Here is a 17,837-nt window from a genome sequence, read left to right as displayed (position 1 = left end):
AACAAATACTAAGCTGCGCTGTCTCTCTTTCGCTATTTCTGGAATGTTTAGTCGCGCCTCTGTGAAGTTCTGAAGGCGTTGCCCCTGGCAACCGATAGCGTCTCCTACCATCATGGCCGACCGGCTCAGACCCCGCCCAAATCGGCACGTGACTCCTCACTCTCAATTGAGAGAACATAGGTTACACCAGTAACCAGAGATGTTCTCTTTCATAGGTTCACTCAACGCTGCGTAGCTAAGAAGCAGTGGATTTGTAGGCTGCTGTATCACGTGCCGTTTAAACTGACGCGCTACAGCGATCTGTCACATTTCAAAGAGCCAAAACGTTATTTATTGTGTGAATCTCGTAAAAATATTGACAGAATCTGACAGCTGTGGATTTGTTCCATATCAAAAGTAACCTTCTCTGTCTTGTCTATCGGTGTCCTCTTTGTCCGTGATTTTTCTCTGCGTGAGAAAATGGATGTGTGGCGTGAGAGCGTGTGAAAAGGGTCAATTGCGTGAGTCTCACGGTCAATGCGTGAGAGTTGGCAGCTCTGCCTGCTAGTAATCTCTATTAATCTCCAGTAATATTACATTGTTTGATACAATATTGTTTTATTTGATATTATGTAAATGTGTAAAATGTAATGTACATTTTTTTATTTTATATTGGTTTTATTATTACCATATGTTACTTGAATTTATATTGTTTAAAGATTTAAGTTAATATTGTGTCCAGTTTGGCCCTGTGAATAAAAGGGTATTATTTTTTGATAAAGTGTGTGCGGTTTCGTTTTCTTAAGTACCGTTTCAAGAACCGTTTAAGCACCGGAACAGTTTAAAAAATACCGAGTAGGTACGGGTATCGGATAAAACCCAACCGATACCCAACCCTAGTGGTCTGGATCAGCACGCATTGTTCAACTGATAGAGTCAACAGTGCCATGGGAGATGAGGCATATGAGAGGAAGAAACTGCGGTATGCTCATCTGGCCACTGAAGCAGAACAGCGAGGATGGAGAGTCCAGGTTTACCCAGTGGAAGTGGGTTGTCGAGGTTTTGTGGCACACTCTACAACCCGGTTCCTCAGAGACGTCGGATTCAGCGGCCAAGAGTTGCATCGCACAGTAAAGAACTTATCTGAAGCAGCAGAAAGGAGCAGCAACTGGCTGTGGTTGAGACGGAAAGATTTTAGCTGGCTGTGTACAGGCCGCCACGCTACGGTTTCGTAGAATTCTTGAAAACTTGAAGAGTCTGTTGGTTTACGTTCCTGTGGATATTGCGTGAATGACGGGTAGTTGGGCAGATATTGTGTTTTGCGGTAGGTGGTAAGCCATACGGAACCGTTGCCACTGAAACTGCATATTAACGCACCAGTGGGGCTCGACAGCCTTAGTCAAACAGGTTGGCGCGTATGGTTGGGTTGCAGAGAGATTGTGAGATTGTGGTTAGGTCTCAGCAGCAGGAGGGATGTAGAGGTCAGTAAGCTGGGCTGAGTTGAGTGGGGGACGGAGGGGGGTGACTCTGGGACGCCAGAGTCACTGTCGAGCCCTCTTGAGGTGTCGTGGGCTAGTCGACGAAACACTGAGGACGGAAGGTGCCCACTTGAAGACCCTAGAGATGTCCCCTACTCGGCTCAATCCAGACGGTTGTCGTGCTGGTCCTGTAGTTGCAGCCGTCGCGGTGCTGACGCGCCAAGTACACTGCAGCCGTTAACGCCGGACAGAAGGTGAGTCACACCACCATATGGAAAGAAGCGTAAATGGATGGAGAAGCATAGTTTACTGTAAAGCTACGTCTTAGTTTTGCTTATCTTGGCGAAAGCCGAGTACAAATCAGCATGAAGTTTTAACATCTACTCTCGTGTAATGGAAATCGTAGAGCATTTGTGAGGAAAATTCAGGCGGACGAGACCGCGAACTGCAAGAGTAACATCAAGCAAAGCGACAACCAGTGCGATAAAGCCCGCGAATGTCCTTGTAATTCGATTAAACCTTTCCGAACTTTATGAAAGATTATTTTTCGTAAGGTTCGAGCGGTTTCGCGCGTGTGTGTGTGTGTGTGTGTGTGTGTGTGAGAGAGAGAGAGAGAGAGAGGCAGAATACGGCTGTTTCTAAAGCACGTACGCAGCGTCATAACGCTTCTGTTTAAAAACTTAGCTCAGACTCGATTCTGAAATTCTCTGAATATATTATTATACATTATATATTAATTATATATATATTACAACATAATATCACATAAATCAAACATAAACTGTTCTTTCCTGTATGCCAGGCCTATATGCGTAGCGTGCCAAGTTGATGCTACATCTGCAGACTGCTTTTCTCTCGCGTGTCACGTGACCAGAGTGTAATCGCAGCTTTTGCGGTTTAAAAATCGCGTTTCATCATATCGCGATATTATCGCAAATCCAATTAATCGTTCAGCCCTACTTCAGGGTCCTGTTCCTTCTATGGGTTGTCCTTATAAACCCCTTCCCAGTGCCTGCTTACCTCTTTGGTTTCTGTCCAAGATGAGCTCCTTCACCACGTTCAGAGATAGTGGCAGTTGGATACAATTCCTTACCGTGAGTTTAACGAATTTACTCGTTCCAAGCAAGACCATGAAGCCCTTCAGCTGCTTGACCTCAAGACCATTACCCTAGAGATAGAGGGTGTTCATCACCTCACCACTCCCTTTCTTTGTCGTAGAGACATGCCGTTGTTAAATTCTCCAAGAGATTCAGTCTTGCCTACCCTCCGCAGCAGGGAGCGGCGTCTGCTGAAGGATCCTGAGAAAGCGGAGATATTAAGTCGATGTTCCACCAGGTTTGCCTCCTGCCTGAAGTTTGTCCTCTACTCCGCTTTCTATGGCGAGACCTGCAGATGGATGAGGCGGCTCAGACCTTCGAGTGGTTAGTCCTACCCTTTGGTACCACTTCCAGTCCTTGTTGTGCTATCTAGGCACTCCAGCGCCACACCCGTCCGCACCCCTTGACGGATGAGGAGATTCGTTTCTCTGTTAAGAGATGTTTTTACGTTGATAATTGCCTCCAGAGCCTAGCTACTGCTGATGCAGCCCAAATCTGATTGATCGCCTGCGTACTATCCTTTCCGAAGCTGGATTTGAGATCTGCCAGTGGGCCTGTAACGATCCTGCTGTATTAAGTCACTTACCTCACGAAGCTCGAGCTATTAGTGTGGAGTTGTGGCTGACGCAGGAGAAGTCCGACGTCCCTGTGTTCACGTTAGTTTTGAGTTGGAATTGGCAGTCCGATACCTTATCCTATAAACACCGACCTGTGAACTATGAGACCCCCTCTTACGCAAAATTTATAGGGTCCTTGCTACACAGTATGACCCTTTGGGATTGCTCCTTCCTTACACAACCCGTGTGAAAGTGATCGTTGAGCACCTTTGGAACCAACAGAGAGAGTGGGATGATCCTAACCTACCTCCTGACCAGGGCCGGATTAAGAGTTCAGAGGGCCCTGGGCACAATGTCTTGTAGGCCCCCTCTTAGGCAGGCCAAATGTATATTTTGCCCAAGGACATTTTAATATGGCATTTACAGTTCTACTGACTTAAAAGGAACTTTGTTGTACTATGCTGGAGTAAAGTTCCTAAATGGTCGTTCTTTCCCATAGGAATTTGTAAAACTATGTTGGGTGTACCTCTGTGCCTCTAGGGGGGTTCGGGGGCATGCTCCCCCGCAAGAAAATTTTGTACATTTTAAGGTTAAATGCATCAATCTGGTGCTCTTTGAGAGATCAAAATTAAGAGCTTCAACCCATGAACTGCTCGTTGAACAAAGAAAAAGCATTGATTTGTACCAGGACAATAAAGAGGGCTCAAACATCTTTTTAGTTATGAGAGTCTCAGTCTACATTACATTATCAATGGTGTTTTAGGATGCCAAACAATTATTATAATAATGTAATAATGATTTATATAATTATTCCTATGACGTAAAATCCGTATAGCCTATAAATGTACTATAAATGAAAATGAATATTTCAAAAGTATATTTTAGTCTACATTACACTATAATACAGGATAATTAAAATACTTTTGTCCTAATTTCTTCACTTGCAAGAAACCCTTGAGCTTTTATTTAGGAGAAAACACCAGATAACCGTGCTGATCGCGTGAGCAAAGAGCGCACTTTTCTTTAAATCACTCAGCACAAACAGGATGCCTATTCTTAAAGTCTTGTGCTGTTTTATAAAGGCACAAAGCCATATCATGGTTTCGATTTTATTTCGTTGGCAAAATATAACGCTAGAGACCTTTATGTTAGGTTATACATTTTACACCTCATATGTGTTGGGAAAAGGGAGAAGAGAGAGTTCGGCAAAAGGCGGATTCGAACTCGGGTCGAGCGCATCAAAAGCTATTATCAAGCAGTTCGCGCGCTACGACCTACGCCACTGTAGCTATTCCGTGACGGGCGTCTTTTCGGAAAAAGACAGGCACTTAGTGCAAATATACGCTCCGTTATCTAAAATACTTTTTTTCTTCCCCTCGCTTGGGCCACAAGTGTGCATGGCGAACTTGCAATGAATACATTTTATCAGACCGGCCCTCGCGGCCTCGAAACACTACCGGCCCACCGGGGAAACTCCCGACTCTCCCGATTGCCACTCCGCCCCTGGTGCCCAGGGCCCCTTAGATGTCATGGGCCCCTGGGCAAGTGCCCAGTTGCCCTAATGGTTAATCCGGCCCTGCTCCTGACCTGCTCCACTCCTGGATGCAGTGGAAAAAAGAACTTTGCCGTCTTCCTAGTGTTTCTCTTCCTCGTCCTTATGTCCCTCCTGCAGTCGGGATTGGAGGAGTTACTCATGAGGTCCATATCTTCTCAGACGCCTCTGAACAAGCTTACGGAGCTGCAACTTACCAACGTACCATTGACCCAGCCGGTCAGACATACCTGTGAAACACCTCATCAGGAGTTACTTCCAGCATTGTACAGGGCTCTGTGTTCAGGGCTTCAAATCATGCATAGAAGAGGTTGAGCTCATCAGGCAGAGATGAAGAGCTGTTTGCAAATGTCCGGCCTTTATCCACAGTATTCCTGCGCCCCATGACGCTTTGCGCGAATTATGGGTGTAACTTCCGGTAAGATGTAAACAATCAGTGAAAGACTAAGCTCTATGGACGCAATAATAGATTTTTAAACCTTTTACGATGACATTACATTATTCTACTCACCCTTCAACCATTGAACATTAAAAGGACATTTAAAAGTGTAAAAGCATCAACAAGCTAACTTTCAACAGACCATGAATAATCTCAAAAGCAACTTTCCACAGCTAAATCGGTCGGTTAAATATCACTGTGGTGATCTGTATTATGTAACGTTGCCTTAATAAAAAAGTGTTTTACTTCAGCATTACGTGATACTATTTTAAAGTGATTTCAGTCATTTTGACAGATAATAAATTGTATTTACCCGTGAAACCAAACCTGGAAAGAGACGTGAGGATTTGGAGAGGATCCCAGTGAATTATTAATGGTATACATAGTAAATTAAATCGGGAGAACAGACCACAAATGTGCAGTATGTGTTGACCTTTGTCATACTATTACAGCGGAATTCAAAAGGAAAAAAAGAAAATAATCATGAGGAAAAGAATGCAGAGCTCTTACTATGGATATTCTTGTTATAACATGTCACGTTAAAATACCAAGTGTTACGTTATTCTCATGTTATTCTTAGATAAAACATGAAAGAAAACTGATTGCTCATTAAGTCAAACTGACGGATCAGGTTTATTTGTAGGGCAACCTTATGATTTGAAATGATTCGTTTCAGTCTTTTTGAATGGAAGTTCCCCAAACCGGAAGTGCCGCCCATAATTCAAAACGCAGTAAGCTTGTCAGGAATAAGGTGGATAGTCTGTGATGCGTGTTAGATCTTGCCACATTTTCCTGGAGTCATGTGCAATATAGTAATTTTTCCGTTTCTGTATTTTTAAAAACATTATCAAATCCATTATCGTTTATGTTTTCATTATAAAATGTCCTTAAAAGGTGTTCTGTGTGAGACAATCAATGTGGAGGCTCAAAATCCGGAATCCTCCAGTCGGATTCATCAACTGTAATATATTTTAATTTGTCTTATTTAAGATATTTGCTTTAAAATATAGTACATAATATTAATAATATTCAATTAAAATAAAATAATCGATTTTCAATTAAAAAATAATGCAATGAATGTTTCTCATTGATTGATTGGTGTGTAGTTATCATTTAAAAAAGAAGAAATAGTGTGCACATCCAAAAAACTTTTGGCAGGTGCTCAATCAAATGAAGCATCAAATTAAAAAATAAACAAGAATCGGCACATTGCCACTTCTGCTCCCAAGGATTTATTAAAATTAACAACTTTTCAACCCAAATGGTCTTCGTCAGGCGTTATCATTTACCCACAAGGTGGCACAAAATGCTCACATCCATTACGTAAAGGAGCTGTTTTGCTCCTTCATAAGTCATAAAAGAGACTTTTAATAATAGGCCTAAGATACTTTGGGCTGGCGAAAAAAAAATGTATGTCGCACCCAATTTGAAATGAAACTGCTGATGTTTCTGTGTTGTGCAAATAAATGTTTTATCTATCAGGGAAGAGGAACCAAGCCAAACTTCATTCCATAGTTATCTTCTAGCAAAACACATTCCCCACTCCCTAAACCCCAAAGGTCAGCCCACTTTCACAACATCAAATGATTCAAAACATGATCCTTTATGACATGTTGGACCCTACAGGCTTTAACACTGATTCTACGCCTATAAAACAATGAAACCACAAGCATCTGCACTGAGAAACGTGACACATTGAGCCAGGAATATTCTAAGCAGATGTCACATAACTTAAAAGAGGAATAATCAAGGTAATCATGTGATCAACTGAAATACAAACCAAAATTACATTTAGATTTTTGCAAACATTTGAAATCACAGAATGTGTAAATAATTTAAGGAAAATTCTTTCATCTTAATTAATAACTAAATAATGTTTTATAATTAATGTATATTTCTAAAAAAAATATTTATAAATTATATATTTGATCATTTACAATAATTTATAATTTCATAGGTGAACTTTATTTAAATAATTTTATATTATCATTATTATATTGTATTTTTAAGTGTTGCCAAGAATAATTTTAACTTCAAGAAAATATATTTTTTTTAAATTAGCAAATCAAAGCCATTTTTACAAGGTATGTCATGTGTAAAAGGCAGATACATTTGGTTATTTTGTAAACAGATGTTAAATGTATGTTTTAGTATGTCACAGGCAAACGAAACCGCAGCTTCTGTTGTAACCGAGTTTTTCATCGTGGGCTTCCCTGGACTTCTGCCCAAATACTACAGCCTGATGGCAGCATTTTTGTTCTGCATCTACATCGCTGTAATCACTGGAAACTCTCTCATTGTGGTCCTGTTTGTGACTGAACGCAGCCTCTTTAAGCCTATGTATATTATCATGCTGAGTTTGTCCTTGTCTGATATTGGTTTTTGCACAGTTGCTCTGCCAAAAGTCATTTCTCGCTACTGGTTTAATGACGGTTATATTACCTTATATTTTTGTCTGTTTCAAAGGCAGCTAATTCACTTTTTTGGGACCCTAAACTCTCTTATTATGATGATCATGGCTCTAGATCGGTACTTGGCGATCTGTTACCCACTAAGATACCCTGTTTTAATGACTAACCGTACTATGAGACTTTTAATAGGGCTTTCCTGGGTTACTGCAATGATTGCCCCAACCATCAGCTTAATGCAAACAATAAAACTGCCATTCTGTGGGCCAAATATGATCGCTCATTGCTTCTGTGACTCTGGGTCTATAAACCAGCTCGCCTGTGCAGATATCAGCCAACAGAACCTCATTGCATATGGTGTAGCAATGTTTGTGCTTCTCGTGCCATTCTCTTTCATCATCTTTTCATATGTATGTATCCTGGTGTCTGTGCTTCGAATAGCAAATGCACAAGGTCGTATGAAAGCCTTTTCTACCTGTGCCACACAGCTGACTATCATTATTATCTATTATGTGCCACGTTTCATTGTTTACACCAGTTCTACCATCCCTAACATTCAGATAAACAGCAGTGAGAGGATCGCCCTGGTCATGTTCTACAGTCTGCTTCCACCACTTGTGAACCCCTTCATCTACTGCATCAGGATCAAAGAAGTCAGACAGTTCTTTCTCAAATGGTGTGTTCAGAGAAACAGGATGATTCTAAAAGTCCATAGGTTCACCATTTCTAAATAAGATCATCTCCCTATTATATGTTTTGATGCATGCATACGCATACATGTTATTTTTATATTGTTATGTATTTACAATATTTGTTAATATTATAGTCATTTTCTATTGCATACCAATAATAAATTGTATTATAATAAATGTGGAAGGCCATTTATCTCCCACAACTCAATAGACAAGTTCTTCTCTCTTTAACACAGTAGCCCTCAATGATGATTTAACAAAACAAAAAAAAAATGCTCAGAAGATTCAAGATTGAATAAAGAGACATAATGGAAAGTTGCATGTCCTGCTGCCCTTGTAAAACATTTTTTTATAATTACATGTGTTCAGGTTTTTTGGCTTCTTTAATTAAAATACTAAATGTAATATTTGTGCTTTAAAAAATCATGGAAAGTAGCCTATATCATTTATTTTAATAAATAAATAAGTGACCATAATCGATTCATTTTCAGGAAAGCTTTCAAAGTGACAGCTCTTCCGTAGGCTACTTGTAATTATTTTGGTAACATTTATATTAATAATCGATTCTTTAGATTATCTGTAAAGTCTTCCTGTAAGACGGAGTGGAGGTTAACGGTTTTCATTAGTGTTTCAAACTTATTAAAATTAGGTAGCCTGCATGCTGTGTTATGCTCAAATAAATTAAAATAATTCAAATCTGAACAAACTGTCAAATTTCAAAGAACGGCGCCAATCTCATTTGAATAAAGTAATATTAATTGATGCACATGACAGTGCCTGCTGAACAGAGAGAGAAAAGTTTATTCTTACCGTGTGCAGTTTATTTCTGTGGAAGGCCGTGGATTGTGTACTCTTTATATTCCCATGTGGTTTGGTTTAAACTTGATACTTGCCAAAAAAAAACTATCGTTGTAATTTAAGGGACCGTTAAACAACGTTGCTAGCTTCTCGTGATTAAATCCATGTTTTGCATTACAATAAATCGCGTGTCTTGGTGTATATTTTAGGGATGCACGATATAGGATTTTGGCCGATATTCGATATGCCGATATTTTCAGACTAATTTTGCCCGATGCCGATACCGATACCGATATATTTGTGTGTTTTTTTTAAGTGCAAAAAAGCTTATTAAAGCTTCTATTAAAGTTCTCAGTCAAGAGCAGTGAGTGATTTCCTCTTTGTGTTTTGTTGTTTTATTAACATTAACGAGATAGTTCTCCCCAAAATTTAAATTGTCATCATTTACTCTCTCAAGTTTCTTTCTTCTGTTGAAATTATAAAAGTTATTTGGAAGAATGTGGCTAACCAAACAGTTGCTGTACTTCAGTGACTTCCATAGTCTATTTAAGCACAAGAAAGAAATGAATACAGGTTTGGAACAACATTAGAGTGAGTAAATAATGACAGAATTTTTATTTCTGGGTGCAGTATCTCTTTAAGGACAAGCGGCAGCATATTATACTGTCTCTTTAAGAACTGCACGCGACGCGTCTAATATACACGCATTTGACAAGCAGATTTTCTCTGTTTGCTTTCACTTTAGACATAACCAACTTTGTTTATGTAAACCGTGTGTGTATTTGACAGTATCAGCGCAATAAGACTCGAAAGATTAGTCCAGTTTGACAGGCTTTTAGTTCCTGTGAGCGTCGGGTGTAACGCGCTCAGAAAAGCGGATGTTAGAACAGCGCATCAGCACATGAATAACATGTTTACCTAGCAAGACTTTGACGCACATGCAAATAATGAACTTTTGTGAATTGCGGTGTCCAGTGACCGTGAGTGTAACTCTACCTCTGCGTTTACATGTGATGTGATGTGAATGTACGTCGCGTTGTACAGTATGTTGAGATGAAGGCGCCTGAATTGAACTGATAGAATGCACGATACTATGATTTTTCTTCAAAAGCAGATCGTGGAGACATTTTAATCGTCCACGATCAAAAACCGTGAGACGCACACCCAAGGGCGTAGATTTGGTTTGAACATTGGGGGGGTTGAAGTTTGGGTATGCCTCCTGATATTGTGATCATGGAATAAATAATGGGGGGGTCGTAATGCATAGATTTAAATATTGGGGGGTTATATCCCCCCCATCCCCCCACAAATTACGCCCCTGCGCACACCCCTAGTTGGAAGTTTAAGTTGCTGGCGCTCATGCTTCGTTCGCATCACGTGCGCATAGGAAACACGCCACCCTATCGGCAAGGCTCATCGGCAGAAATATTCATATCTGCCGATGATGGTCATTTTAAGCTTATATCGGCCGATACCGATGTTGTCCCGATATCATCGTGCATCCCTAGTATATTTGCACTACATTAAAATATAGTTTTTAAAAAATGTTTTGTATTAGATCAAAAATATGTTTCCACTAGGGGGCGCATGGCGGCTGAATTAATAGAATCCTTTATTTAGTCGCATTCATTCATGTATTTTTTTTTTAATCTAATTTGGGATATTTCTGCACAAAAACAAAATTGCAATGAGGAATATTAACATTAATAAATACTTATAAATAGATATAGATTAAAAGTATAATACATTTTTATGTGATTTTATTAGGAGGTGTAAGAGTAATTACCATTTTACCCGCAAGGTGGCGCAAAAAGTTCACAGTAAGAACGATATTTGACATTCGTGGCCTAAAGGCCTGTTCACACCGGGACGAATTTCGCACGCGTTATTCGCCGACGTTTAACGCCTCGTGACTAAACAAAGGGCGCCTATGTGAGTGTGCACACCGACGCGAAAAACGCCACGCGTAAAAGCGTAATTTTAAATTAAAAAAACGCCTCGGGTTCGTTTTTTTGGTTTGACGCGCCGCGTCAAAAACTATCCGACCAATGAGATTGCCGCTTTTGCTCACGTGTCTGGAGCTTCTGAAGTTACAGAAAAACACAACTTGGTGGTGCGCAAACACAAAACGGTCTTGCCGAGCACACAAACGTAACGGCGAAGAAGATGCGCCAAGTAGCGTCTACACACCATAGATATCCATAATAAAGGCTAGATGTCTCGTCCGCGCTGCTGGCCAATGGCCTTTATTATGGATATCTATGGTCTACACTGCCGGGAAGAAATAAGACGAGGAAGATGCAAGGCAAGATGAATGTAGAGCTGCTGGTCTCGTTGGTGTCGGAACAAAGAACTATATGACAAACGCGACAGCGACTACAAAATAGGACTATTTCTGTTTTACATTAAGCGCCATCTAATGTCAGGGAATGAATTTGCATGTTCACTCGGCTCAACGTCAGCGAAAATCGCTTGGGTGTGAACACAAAAAAACGCGTTGAAAAACGCTGACGAATAACGCGGGCCGATATTCGTCCCGGTGTGTACGAGCCTTAAGGGAGAGATTTTGCTGTTTGCTGTATGCTATCTGATGTTTTTATTAATAAAATATAAAAGAGAAGCTAACATTCAGGACTATTTTTTTATATAGTCCCTTTTAGAGTACACTATTTTTATATGTTTTTGAAAGAAATCTCTTATGGTCGCCAATGATGCATTTGTTTGATCAAAAACATTAATAGTGAAATCACGCCATGAATTTAGGGATAAGGTTAGGTTTAAGGCCAGGGTTCGGGTTAGGCACTTAGTTGTGATGACTTGGGTTAGGGTAAGGAACTAGAGATTGCATTGTCAATGAATGTCCTCACACAGATTGTGTGTGTGTGTGTGTGTGTGTGTGTGTGTGTGTGTGTGTGTGTGTGTGTGTGTGTGTGTGTGTGTGTGTGTGTGTGTGTGTGTGTGTGTGTGTGTGTGTGTGTGTGTGTTCACTACTCCTAATGTGTTTGCACTAACTTGGATGGGTTAAATGCAGAGGACAAATTCCAAATATGGGTTACCTTACTTGGTCTCCACGTCTATTCACTATTTGTGTACCTACTTAACTAAATTGACCTCAAGACCATTACCCTAGAGAAAGAGGGTGTTCATCGCCTCACCACTCCCTTTCTTTGTCGTAGAGACATGCCGTTGTTGAATTCTCCAAGAGATTCAGTCTTGCCTACCCTCCGCAGCAGGGAGCGGCGTCTGCTGAAGGATCCTGAGAAAGCGGAGATATTAAGTCGATGTTCCACCAGGTTCGCCTCCTGCCTGAAGTTTGTCCTCTACTCCGCTTTCTATGGCGAGACCTGCAGATGGATGAGGCGGCTCAGACCTTCGAGTGGTTAGTCCTACCCTTTGGTACCACTTCCAGTCCTTTTTGTGCTATCTAGGCACTCCAGCGCCACACTCGTCAGCACCCCTTGACGGATGAGGAGATTCGTTTCTCTGTTAAGAGATGTTTTTACGTTGATAATTGCATCCAGAGCCTAGCTACTGCTGATGCAGCCCAAATCTGATTGATCGCCTGCGTATTATCCTTTCCGAAGCTGGATTTGAGATCTGCCAGTGGGCCTGTAACGATCCTGCTGTATTAAGTCACTTACCTCACGAAGCTCGAGCTATTAGTGTGGAGTTGTGGCTGACGCAGGAGAAGTCCGACGTCCCTGTGTTCACGTTAGTTTTGAGTTGGAATTGGCAGTCCGATACCTTATCCTATAAACACCGACCTGTGAACTATGAGACGCAAAATTTATAGGGTCCTTGCTACACAGTATGACCCTTTGGGATTGCTCCTTCCTTACACAACCCATGTGAAAGTGATCGTTAAGCACCTTTGGAACCAACAGAGAGACCTGCTCCACTCCTGGATGCAGTGGAAAGAAGAACTTTGCCGCCTTCCTAGTGTTTCTCTTCCTCGTCCTTATGTCCCTCCTGCAGTCGGGATTGGAGGAGTTACTCACAAGGTCCATATCTTCTCAGACGCCTCTGAACAAGCTTACGGAGCTGCAACTTACCAACGTGCCATTGACCCAGCCGGTCAGACATACCTGTAAAACACCTGTACCCCTGCGGCTTATCCTTTATCAATTCATCATCTAAACCTGCATACCTGTCTCCTCATCCTTATATTAAACTGTGCTCTGACAGGCATCCAGAGGGGTTCACTCATCTAATTACAAATCAGATCCAGACAGTCAAAGTCTCCCAAACAGCATCCTCTGTGGATCTATTTTTCCTATATGCAAACTGTTGTGGGTACAGGTTTGCTAGCATGATGCTCAGAATGTGTTTTTTGACGAGACTCTCAAAACAATGCCCCCTTGCGTGTGTTTCGCTCTACTCAGTGACTTGTAAACCTGAGTAGGGTTTAGCGTTATTACCTGTTCCACCTCATCAGGAGTTACTTCCAGCATTGTACAGGGCTCTGTGTTCAGGGCTTCAAATCATGCATAGAAGAGGTTGAGCTCATCAGGCAGAGATGAAGAGCTGTTTGCAAATGTCTGGCCTTTATAGTCTGTGATGCGTGTTAGATCTTGCCACATTTTCCTGGAGTCATGTGCAATATAGTAATTTTTCAGTTTCTGTATTTTTAAAAACATTATCAAATCCATTATCGTTAATGTTTTCATTATAAAATGTCCTTAAAAGGTGTTCTGTGTGAGACAATCAATGTGAAGGCTCAAAATCCGGAATCCTCCAGTGGGATTCATCAACTGTAATATATTTTAATTTTTGTCTTATTTAAGATATTTGCTTTAAAATATAGTACATAATATTAATAATATTCAATTAAAATAAATAAAACAAAAAATAATCCAATGAATGTTTCTCATAAATTGATTGGTGTGTAGTTATCATTTAAAAAAGAAGAAATAGTGTGCACATCCAAAAAACTTTTGGCAGGTGCTCAATCAAATGAAGCATCAAATTAAAAAATAAACAAGAATCGGCACATTGCCACTTCTGCTCCCAAGGATTTATTAAAATTAACAACTTTTCAACCCAAAGGGTCTTCGTCAGGCGTTATCAGTGCTTTAAGTGGGCCGGTACGCACCGGTACTCAGTACCGCCACTTCCAAATATAGCTCTTGAGCGTACCGCCACCTCTCCGTGCGCCCAGAACGTGCTTTTAGCGTACCGGTACGCTCATTTGCACATCTGTTTTAATCCTTTGGCTGCGCTGCCGTTTTTCAGAGCTGCCTTCACAATGCACGCCTCCTAATTCGTCCCACCGAGAGCAGAGACTACATTACCCATACACCCTTGAGTTTTACAAGTGAAAAGCGCATGCGTCGCTTTTGCCGCTGTCAGTGTTAGCCATAGCTGTCAACCCTCCCGTTTTTTCCGGGTTTCTCACGTATTTTAGCTCTTTTCCCGCTGTCTTCCCGTTTTAGTATTTTCCCGTAAAATATCCCGTAAAATATTACGCTCTGATTGTGTGAGACGTAGCCTACAAGCTCGGGCAGATTCGGCTTGAAGTCGTTCATCCTCGGATGCGGTGTCGCGCGCGCTGTTACAAAAACGGTGTGCACACAGCCAAGCGAAATGGGGTCTTGCCGGTGTTGTGCCGAATTTCGACCCCCGCCAAATTATTACCCCCCTAGCATTGGTAGGTTTAGGATTAGTTGTGGGGGAGGGGTTAGGATTAGGGGCGGTGTTGGGATTAGGCAATCAGGTACTGACTTCAACGAGGGGGGTAATAATTTGGCAGGGGGTCGAAATTCGGCACAACACCGGTCTTGCGCACCCAACGCGTCATTTTTGCCGCGCTCGTGCGGACGCGTCGAGTATAAACAAGGCTTTACTCCGTGTCAGCGCGCGCTTTGATCGGTAAAGGGGCACAGACCTCTCCCTAATCATCTCCAGCAGTCCCCGAAGCACCACCGTTTCCCTCGTAAGCTGATATTAGTATTTAAACATTCTCTGATAAAAAATGTTTAAAAAATGACACACTGTTTCTTTCTCTCATACACACACACACACACACACACTGTCTCTTTCTCTCTCACTCATATGTAGTTATAAACTCTTTAGACTTTTAATGATTAGTGCTTTATTTTTAAAGTTTGTGGGTAAGAATCGTGTAAAAAAAATTCCCTTATTTTGGGGATGGATTCTGGGAAATCTCCCTTATATTCAATGTTCAATGTTGACAGCTAATGGTGTTAGCTGCTCTGTTAAAATACAAATAGAGCATCACAGTGCGTGCCGTGTAACTGTCTGGTCAGACTGATCTCATGAAATGGCGTATGTATGACACGCCAATTCGTATTTCCATTTTTGGCGTGCTATCAACACGCATAATCGCTTTTCAGCGTGTTTATCAACGCCTTTGACTTAACGTTATATTACTGTATTATGTATATATAAATATGTGACCTACCCCAACCCCGTCCCTAAACCTACCCGTCACTGGGGTTAATACCATTTATGAGTCTTCTCCTACCATCCTAGGAAAAGAAATATCGCTCCACAGATGTAGATATAGATTTTGCTTCGTTTCGCTCGGACATTTAACGGCGTACACATACACGCGGAATCACTCGGACGTTTAATGGCGTAGACATACACGCAAAAGATTTCGGCGTGGACATACACGCGGATAGCTCAAAATGCGTATAGATAACACGCCACTTGAATTGAAAGTGGCGTGTATGTTTACGCAAAGTCATGATGTCATGTTGGTCTGGTTAAACCCTATTTTTTTACAGTCTATGGTTAAACCCCGCGAAGGTCCGTGAAGACTGAAGATCGTGTAATGACGTAGGGCTAGCTCATTGGTCGCACGTCAGAGGCGCCCGCGCCATTGGATGTGCAGTTGCCACAGTACAGCCTATGAGCGAGCCAGATGCTCAATGTGTTTTACATATAAGCTTCATTAAATCAGAAAAGGAGTTTCCCTGCACATTCCACTATATAAAATTCACTGGAGGAAAAAGTTTGCGTGGCCGTCGTCAGATTTGGAAGTCGCTCAAAAGGCTCTTTCGCGGTTGTGGCTTCAGTCGACTTCAGTGAGGCGCGGTGGTTTATGGGATGAGTAGTTCCTTCGCTTGGAAATGAAAATATGTACACAGTCGTACCTTTGATTTTACTTGGATTTTCTCTTCGTTTTTTCACTCGAAATGATATGTTGTATGCTTATGAGTTCAGCCATAGCTGGTTATCCTCAGACATGCTCTAAAACTCTTTAGATACGGTTTTTCCAAAATGTCAATGGGAGAAATGAATGGGAAATTTACTTTCGGCACCGAAGCGCTCTCGGGCTGTGGGCGGGACTGTGATGCTCTATACCCCAGACAATAACATTTAATTTTGTAACAGAATAAAAGTTTTTTTTGTTTTTTTACAAACGTAATTTTACTCTGTTTATTAATGTTTTTACCCAACATTTGTGCAGTTTTTGGAGGATTTATGATACATTTTAAATTTCTATAAATAAATAAATATTTATTTAAATAGGCTTTTTACAACAAAAAAACAGCCTTTTATGTCAAATTCACTTTATAAAAGACCCAGATTTCTAACTTTCATTCATGGAGATAACATGGATAATTTTACATGGTTTAATGTAAGATTTTGGGCCATTTTTTGGAAAATGCAGTTTTAAAATAAAATAAACATCACTTTAACCACTAGATGGCTATAGAGCTTCACTATATGCTATTTGACTAATCAAAATATATCTTTTCACAAGTTTTTCCAGTTGGATTCATATCCACATTTTGTACATTTTATTTATGTTCAGTAGCTCTTTCTACTGTAGCTCTTTCTAAGGGTATTTTTTCAATACCATTTTGCACATTTTATTTATGTTCAATAGCTCTTTCTAGCTAAAGCAAATCCACAAACTATTAAAAGGATTTGTTATTTTTTATAAGGTCGTCTGTTGACTGCTGTTTATATCAAACCCCTTCAATATAGTTGTTGTTACCTCAGGGGAGGAGGGGAGTCAGCAAATAAATAAATAATAATAGAGTACCGCCACGGCGCCACCTCTTTTGGGCCACTTAAAGCACTGGGCGTTATCATTTACCCACAAGGTGGCACAAAAAGCTCACATCCATGACGTAAAGGAGCTGTTTTGCTCCTTCATAAGTCATAAAAGAGACTTTTAATAATAGGCCTAAGATACTTTGGGCTGGCGAAAAAAAAATGTATGTCGCACCCAATTTGAAATGAAACTGCTGATGTTTCTGTGTTGTGCAAATAAATGTTTTATCTATCAGGGAAGAGGAACCAAGCCAAACTTCATTCCATAGTTATCTTCTAGCAAAACACATTCCCCACTCCCTAAACCCCAAAGGTCAGCCCACTTTCACAACATCAAATGATTCAAAACATGATCCTTTATGACATGTTGGACCCTACAGGCTTTAACACTGATTCTACGCCTATAAAACAATGACACTACAAACATCTGCACTGAGAAACGTGAAACACTGAGCCAGGAATATTCTAAGCAGATGTCACATAACTTAACAGAGGAATAATCAAGGTAATCATGTGATCAGCTGAAATACAAACCAAAATTACATTTAGATTTTTGCAAATATTTGAAATCACAGAATGTGTAAATAATTTAAGGAAAATTCTTTCATCTTAATTAATAACTAAATAATGTTTTATAATTAATGTATATTTCTAAAAAATATATTTAAAAATTATTTATTTGATCATTTACAATCATTTATAATTTCATAGGTGAACTTTATTTAAATAATTTTATATTATCATTATTATATTGTATTTTTAAGTGTTGCCAAGAATAATTTTAACTTCAAGAAAATATATTTTTTTTA

At 40.4% G+C, this 17,837-nt stretch overlaps 1 protein-coding gene across 1 annotated transcript; it reads left to right on the top strand.

The window, feature by feature from the left end:
- Positions 1–7,205: 7,205 nt before the first annotated feature.
- On the top strand, positions 7,206–8,244 carry LOC130105335 (olfactory receptor 2AT4-like). The gene has a single exon (XM_056271322.1). It carries the CDS (start codon positions 7,234–7,236, stop codon positions 8,242–8,244), a length of 1,011 nt encoding a protein of 336 aa, XP_056127297.1. The 5' UTR covers positions 7,206–7,233.
- Positions 8,245–17,837: the final 9,593 nt, after the last annotated feature.

Source organism: Rhinichthys klamathensis, unplaced genomic scaffold, assembly GCF_029890125.1.
Source record: "Rhinichthys klamathensis goyatoka isolate OS25496 unplaced genomic scaffold, OSU_Roscu_1.1 h1tg000314l_1, whole genome shotgun sequence".
NCBI lineage: Eukaryota > Metazoa > Chordata > Actinopteri > Cypriniformes > Leuciscidae > Rhinichthys > Rhinichthys klamathensis.
The sequence above is the reverse complement of the archived record's forward strand: the minus strand, read 5'-3'. Positions and strand labels throughout refer to the sequence as shown.

What these genes read in the sequence shown, in the direction of transcription:
- LOC130105335 (XM_056271322.1), top strand. Translation starts at nt 7,234, where the DNA reads ATGTTAAATGTATGTTTTAGTATGTCACAGGCAAACGAAACCGCAGCT.